The following is an 8,272-nucleotide window of genomic DNA, read 5'->3' on the forward strand; positions in this document are numbered from 1 at the left end:
ACAAACCGTTGTGTCCTGGAATATGGATAAAACAGTAAAATAAACAGACTCACGATGAACACGTTGTCCAACATTGTGTGCGTCATATTCAGGCCCGTCCACTTGGTTTTGTTTTCGTGTGTATAAGTCAGGAGGGAATGAAACACCAAGATATTATGGGGTCGACCACCCCTCTAAAAATGCAAAAATCCATGAAGTAAGTACTATGGTGATAGTGCTCTGTTCGTTGCAGTATTGAGTGCTGCCATAGGCTGATGTTTTCCCCTGCACATTTTTGGGTAAATGCTTCGCTTTAAAGAGAACATATTTCAGAGAGACAAAAATAATTCAGATGTCTTACATCTCGGTAGAAGACTGAATAATGAATACAAATTATTATTTGTCTCGTGTTTAGCAAATACTCGTTACTATATCTGTTTAATATTACACACGTTCTGTGGCTGGAAGACAGTTTTCATGTTATGTTCATTAGAGTGTCGACAATTCCTTGTGTATACGCTTGCTTGACAAAGATCACTGTCGATCTTACAGTTACCTGTACGCACTTAGTTTACGTAGTATGATCGCCGTGTGTTTTTGACGAGACTTCAGAAAGGCGTTTCCCATGATCAAGTGTTCATAAGCGCTTTGAAGATAAGCAACGATCTGAATGTTTGTGCCTTCCGTGGATGGCGATGTTAAGAGACGAAAACTGCACAAGAAGCTGTCGACGTTCAGTATATTTACAAAAAATCAAACGATCTGCTATCGATTTATATGATTTGATCCAGGGTTTTATTGTCGTGAGTTAGGAAGTTATTAGACAGAATAATCTCTTCGATAAGTGTTCCTCCCGGAAAATCCATCACTAGAGTCCCTAACTTCTTCTTACCAGAGTTGCTGTTGATAAATTCAAACAGTTTTGAGTTGATTCGATCGGCGACTGCGTATGCGAAGACCCTGTTGCTGCTACCACTGGTATACGTCAGAAACATTCGATTACTCCGGTCCTCACTCGCCTTATTCAAATTATTTCTCACCGATTCCCACTTTGCATCGAGTTTTTCTGGCAGTAGTGCAGGGACTTCCCAGTCGTCAGCTATTTCAGCATCGCTGTACTTTACTCCGACCCGTCCGTCAGCAAAATCGTCGAGGATAACGATCTTGCCACGTGCTTCTCTAAGATTTGGCATTGAATTGATTGTCCAGAAGAACTTTGAATCGAACATGCCAATTGCCTCTCTGAATAGCTCTTCCATACTTCTATTGCCATACTCTGTGTGTTCTTTTTTAACACGCATGAATACAGCTTCATGTGGATGATCTTCGAGGAAGGTTGTCACTGTTTCGAGAACACCCATAATGGTAACGTGTTGATAATACAAGCCGTTATGAATGGTTAATACGTCGAAAAAATGCCTGCAACGTATGTCAAGGAAACGTATTCCGGCCTCCAATTGGGTTTCCAGTGTCCATGATTGGCATTGGGCTAGAGGTCCACCATATCCACCGAAGGTCATTGTATGGTGAGTACCAGGTATGGAAAGGTCCGCCAGGGACATGTCGTCATACAAGTTTGACATCCAGTCTGGATAACTGACCCCAGCATCCTTTCCAGTGTTGTAGTCTGGTCTTAATGGTGCACCATCGGCGATGTCCATGTTTCGACCTATAACGAGGTGTATCAATACGATGTATTTGGCAACCATTATTTCGTTGGAGTCCCTGTTTCGCATGCTTGTTCTGTCGACGGCAATTTATTGAGTAATGTGAAGCAAAGTCTGACGAATATATAGGAGATCTGAGGCTCATCTGCATAGTTGTGTGTAAATAGAGAACTGAAACCCAAAGCAGTCATGTGTTTTCGTTGCTTAGCGGATTATCCCACGACCTTTACATTCGTATTTTACGACTTTCGTGATGTCGTTAATATACTGTGCAAACATTAGAATGGTGCTACAGCAGCTCCTGAATGACAGCGTCATTTGTTTGGAAAAAATGGTGGTACATTTGATTCTCTAGAGATTGTTTATTTTCTTGAATAAATCACGAAAAATAAACAGAGGACAGCAAACAAACAACATCACCAAAAGCTTGAATCTCCACTCAACAAAAAAGTAGTTTTGCGGCAGTGAAATTAGTTCAGATTGGTTTCAACTTTGTTTTAGAGTAACTAAATATAGGAAGAAGTTATGATTCTTTAATCATGTAATGCGAGCGCTGTTATATGTCGATAAGAAGCTTTCTTGAGGTAATACATCGAAAATATTTTTAAGCAATTTAAATCATGCATATGGATAATTTATAGAACACTTACAGACTCACTCAATTTTTTCGACTTGCTTGAAAAACGATGTCGATAATTTCGGCAGTTTCGAAACTCTGATATCTAATCGCATGTCAAATTTCGAAGCTTCTTGAGTTATAACCTTAAAACTGCTTTTTAATTTTGAAATAATTAACATTTTGCAGTTTCAAAATTTACTTGTTTAAGATAATACCAAAATGGCCGTCCGAATGATCAATTAAGACTTCAAGTCGTTTCTGTTTGTAAACCAGTAAATTAACGCAATATGGGAGTTGTCAACATCATATTAATCAAATTAGGCCAATGTTTAAATATATAAGACCTCAGCGAGTGTGGAGCAAAAATTGTATGACCTTGGTTTAAGGACTTTGTTTGTATACATTTTCAACAGTCCCTTAATTTCCCCTGGCAAAACTGGGGACTTTTAATTCATTTGTGAGGCATATTTTTGGCTTTCGGACATTGCTATCACCGTCTCTTTATTACACCGTAACCGTGAGTAATATTTCATTCCCAAAAAGCCTAGCCGTGTCTGGCAAAATAACCTGCTTTATCTCATCTATTTGTCACTCAACGACCTTTATGAAGCACTTCGTTGAGGTATTTTAACTGCGATCTTGAAGCCTTGGATAACAAAGGTCCGATTTAAATTGCATTGACATACAATGAGCAAATATAGCGTCTGACAGAAACAGGTATTTATGACACGCGCTAAAGAGTTATAAGCTTAGTATGGCAGGGCGTTCTTTGTGGCTCAGGCTATATAGGTGGTTCACGCCTCGAAAGTGAAAGACCTATAGCTTTTGCTCAAACTTTTCTCAAGGAAATTTTAACCCACCCTCTTTCAAAATCAAGAATAAAAATCAGGGGTCACCTTGCAAATTTTGGTACTAGGGAAACAAATAACCCAAGATTTACCAATATTAAGATTCAAAATAGCCGCCATCCCTGTGTTAACTCTATGAATTTTTAATCGATTTTCGAAAAACTAAGCCGGTGAAAACTTTTTTTACATCATGAGCTTCGAAATGAACCCCCACAAGTGGTATATCAGAAAAGCATTATAATTTGAGAGTCTAAACGTGTGTCCCCGAGGCGCATTCTACCCTAATTTTAACTAAATGACTGGTCACCATAAAGGTTGACCTAATCACATGAAACTGCTCTAGCCGTTTATATGTGTTAAGAGAATGTTTTGTGTATAACAGATTAACACTCACTAATGATTTCAATAGTTTGATCAAACCATGATAGTGAAACCGTATAGAAAAGCAGGAAGATAATGATGTAGATGACAGTGACGCTCTTGTCAATAGTGTAGAATGTTATGGATGTCATGACAACAGTCTACAAGCAATAATTTGCAGTTTTCTGCAGCACTTGTGAATAAGGTTGTTAAATTGTCCTTTCTATATATCTACAATTGACGACAGAGTAACTTTCAGTTGGACGGTAGGGATACATTGACTAGCATGAGGCATTAACTCAACATGAAGTTCTCTCAGAACCTCAGTTATTGAAAACGTTTTCTCATCAAAGAATAATGATATTTGTGAGCTTCGCAGTGACAGGTCAAAGGCGAAAAAGTGACATATTGTTGTACCACAATATACAACCAGTACAGCGAATATGAGTTATTCACGTGAGATTCCAGTAATTTTTTAAATTTTGTTTATCAATTAATTGTTTCGACTACACTTAATGGCTATTTTACCTACTGTAAATCGGTTAGTCGTTATGTCTTGTGTAGCATGTAGCTAGTCTTTTAATGTTTTACAATCATACACTAAAGTAAGAAGAGCATTATCTCAAGTAAACGTTTCTAGGGTCTATGGTCTGAACTACTTGTGGCTGTATGTGACTCTACGATATAGTATTTTCTATTCCAGTATAACCCTTTGGAAAGTATATATAATATATAATTTATTATCTAGGGTCATGCTTGTCATCACATGCAAAAAAGCCGCCTTTTCCAGTTTTCAAAGTATAAGAATGCAGCAATAAAATTGCTCCAAAGCTCGCCTCCTCTCTTTGACCATGCCTGAACCAACAAGTTGGTCGCTTTTTCTCTCTGTTTGGTCAGTATATATTATACGTTTGTTAACGTACAGCTGCATATAATTTGTGTTTAGCCAGGCATCTGACTGGTGATGCAAGGTAAAGCTTAGCAAGTCAAACAACGTCAAACAAAAGTCAAACAACTTATCACTTCTTGTTCTGCTGGAAATATCAATATTTGATTTACTCCAAACATTAAAAGCCCAATAGATGTATCTTTTAGCATTTTTTTGTGATTTTACTTCCAAACTAAAACAAGTTCGTGGGACTGTACTCATTGAGGCGTGTTTATACGAGTATAATAAACTGTCCACGGGGACAGCATGTGAAATTTTGAGCAACGTTTATATTAAACGTTTGCCCAAACATAAAATGGCGCCCTCATGCAAATAAAGCAAAAACACTGTACGTCTTGCATATATTCATGGGAATCTTCATATAAACAACAGAATAGTCCAATATAATGCATAGTGCAGAATGTTTTCCACTGGGACATCGTATGCTTTGTTTTCTTTGTAATATTACCGGCCTTTAAAAATGGGGGGGGGGGGATCTTAGTAACGGTTCAAATTTAAATTTACTTGTCCAATCTTCAAGTAGTAAAAGACTATATCTTTTAAATTTGTAGAATTTAAAGAAAACCAGAGAAAATAGAAAGCCTTTTTCAGGTCAACAAATTTCAAGAGTTACAGCTTCAGGGGCTTTAACGGAGTCCGAGCAGATTTTGATGTTCCGGCAAACTTTGAAGTAAAAAGTCTATATTCCATGGTGATTCAAGTAAAAAGTCCAGACAAATTAAAATTGTGAAGTGATAAGACGGGTAAAATTGACGCGCGCAAAATTCTAGGAAACACGTCGAAATTCAATAGCAACTTGACATGAAAGGAAACATGAAAGCAATCGAAATGGTCTGTAGGCACTCTACCAAAATTACGTTGGAAATGAATTATTGCGATAAACCGCGTCACGAAGATGTGTTATCAAATATAGATGAAACAAAATTTTTAGAAATGAAGATTACTTTGAAAGGAAGTCATGCCCGTTGAAAGGTTATCAGATAGGAAAGGAAAATCATGTAAGTCCTCGTAGTGATGTAGCGACAAATTAAAGACATGCCGATATCTATGTAATTTGAGCCTTTTAGTTTGAGCCAAGCAGTTGTAATTTGGTAGCATGTTCACTCGCATGTATGACGCATGTATCCGATTCACGTCCACACATTGATCTCTCACACTTACCAAGCTGTAAGCCAATTGTTGTAAAAGACAACAGATGGCTCGATCTGATTAATTGGTCTACAGGTTCGATGTCCTTCTCGCATTACTTAAGGTAGTATGCGCCACGAAAATGAAAGACTTAAACTTTTGCCCAAACTTTTCTCAAGGAACCTTTAAACTACTCTCTTTCAAAGTCAAGAATAAAAGTCGGGGTCACCGTGCAAATTTTGATACTAGAAAAACAAATAACCCAAAATTTACCGATATTCTAAATTCAAAATGGCCACATCACTGCATTAACTCTAACATTTTCGATTTTCGAAAAACTGAGACGTTGAAAAGTTTTCTTACACCAAGAGATTTAAAAACCCTCCACAAGTGGTAGATCTAATAATAATTGTAAAAGTTAGAAAGTCCGAACATCTGTCCCCGAGGCGCATTCTACCTTAATTGAGTTACATATAATACATAATGATAAATTCGACACAATGTGGACCGGGGTTTTGTTGGTGGCATGAGAAGGAATTGGATATTTTTAATTGGGAAATAGTCAAGTACTTCTAAATTTAGAAACAACATTTGGAAGTGAAGGGTCTGAAGATTCGAGTACATATTTTTACCTGACTCTTTGGTTACCACTTGCGTTGTTGGGGCAACGTACTTTGCTCAGTTAATGAGAACACTTCTGTTTTATAAGTGTTTAATGCTCACATTGCTCTGAGTACAACGGAAACCTTTGGTGCAACATTACAGCTCTGCAACTGTAGATTTGTATACGCCTTTTTGAGTTTCAATTACATTTCTTGTAATGATATAATCAATGTGCAATATTCACGGATTCATCTACGTGTACCTATAGTGAAAAGTAACCTTAATCTGCAGGCATTTGTATTATCGTTCTAATTGTTAATGTATATTTGTGGAGAGAGAGAGAGAGAGAGAGAGAGAGAGAGAGAGAGAGAGAGAGAGAGAGAGAGAGATCACTCCGCACGACACAGTTATAGCAACAGACATACAGTGTTGATGGCGATTTTGCAGTTTTGGAGTCTACATGATTAGATTTGTCCCTTTTAGTAATTGGCTATGAATGCTGAGGAGTTTCTTTATTTACATTCATTAAGCCATGGAATGTAGCACACGGGTCAGGCTCCTACACACTGGTCGAATTGACACGATGTAGTTCCGCCTGAATGAGTCACATGTTGACGGAAGTGACGTTATTTGCTCGGTGTGATTCCTTTCAAAGTCAAAATATCGCAGCACGACGCTAGACGTCAGTTTGTGGCTAACAATATAGACGATTATGAAAATTTAAACTGTTACCAGGATTATCTTTTTTATTCAATGTTTGTCAGGAAAACTTGAAACGTCAAATAGAGAGTCGGACTAAGTCTAAGTGTCTTGTGAGAAGTTCTCGACAAGGATTTTGAATTTTATCACTAAGAATTTTGTCATCTTTCGTCTTAGTTTCTTTGTTATTTGTAGGACTTACAAGTTATTGTTCTGTTAAAGTTGCAACTTATAGGATGGGCATGTCACGTCTTTTCTGTAGTCGATATTTGCCTTGAGTGGAATGTGTCGAGCGTGACGCCGTGCCCAACAATAGTTCGGCCTGTGGTATTGGTGTCCAAACAAGCAAATTTAAAGTCGTGAAATTTAGAGGAATTTTAAACATGATTCTTCCAAAATATTGCCACAATGTGGTATCGGAAAGTATTTCCTGCCAAGTTCAAGTTGGTTAATACACAGAGAAACATATAGACAGAGTGGCAACACTTGCATGCCTTTTGTTCCATGGTCGTCTCGGTAGACTATTGGCTTTTCATATTAAAATGAGCTTCAAAGGTGTTAAACTTTTTGGAGGCTTTGTTTGTGGTTGATAATTACACGAGATTATGCGAAAAATACGACGAGATGGCATCGCACTGCCAGTCGCGTAGCAACCATAGTTACTTTGTGAGCTCTCAGGCCAGAAACACTGCTTCACGCAAATCAAAACATAACACGCCAGCAGTTTCATAAACATGTCCTTCCTTGACGCACGTGTAAAAGACGGTATGACTGACCGTAAACCATTGAGTAAAACCAGACAGTATCGATAAAAGACTTTCAAATTTTTCGAATTTTTAAAACGGTAAAACTCATTTTCCTGAAGCTCAAAACACTCCCGTTTTCGCCAGCACGTCAATTCTGCTCAGCACCACACGACAACGACAACACAAACTTTGCCGAACATACTTTCGCTTAACAATTGGCGAAAATCCGAAAATTACCGAAGGATTCATGGTCGGCACTCTTCGGAAAAGAGAGGCGAGAGCAACCTGAGGCGAGGCGAACATGGATGGGTTACGTAACCGCTTCACGCCTTAAACAATACCCGTTGCCACTCTCGCTATCTTTCTCTATGGTTAATACTAGTCAAGCAAAACATGTCCATACGGTGCATTGTAGCAAAGACTTGAAGACTTGAAGGTCCCTGAGGGCAGAGATATAGTGAAATTTAATACCATTTTTACAGACTAAAGCTTCTATAGCATACCAAGCAAAGAGTATGAAAATACACATGGTTTTGGCTCAATACTACTTTTTACTGACTTGGAAGATGAGGAAGCGATACTATTTGACATATGTGATTGCTTTCGGTTCAATATGTCACCTCAGGTCTCCTTGTCTGCTCCTTTGAAATACGGAGTGAAAAGTAGAGCTTAGT

General features: G+C 38.1%; 1 protein-coding gene across 1 annotated transcript; it reads right to left on the minus strand.

The window, feature by feature from the left end:
* Positions 1-752: 752 nt before the first annotated feature.
* LOC139132132 (1-phosphatidylinositol phosphodiesterase-like) lies at positions 753-1,640 on the minus strand. The gene has a single exon (XM_070698522.1). The coding sequence runs from the start codon at positions 1,638-1,640 to the stop codon at positions 753-755; it is 888 nt and encodes a 295-aa protein (XP_070554623.1).
* Positions 1,641-8,272: the final 6,632 nt, after the last annotated feature.

The sequence above is a fragment of the Ptychodera flava genome, chromosome 4 (assembly GCF_041260155.1).
Source record: "Ptychodera flava strain L36383 chromosome 4, AS_Pfla_20210202, whole genome shotgun sequence".
NCBI lineage: Eukaryota > Metazoa > Hemichordata > Enteropneusta > Ptychoderidae > Ptychodera > Ptychodera flava.

Bases quoted from the DNA above. Each gene is read 5' to 3' on its own strand.
- LOC139132132 (XM_070698522.1), bottom strand. From the start codon at position 1,640: ATGGACATCGCCGATGGTGCACCATTAAGACCAGACTACAACACTGGA.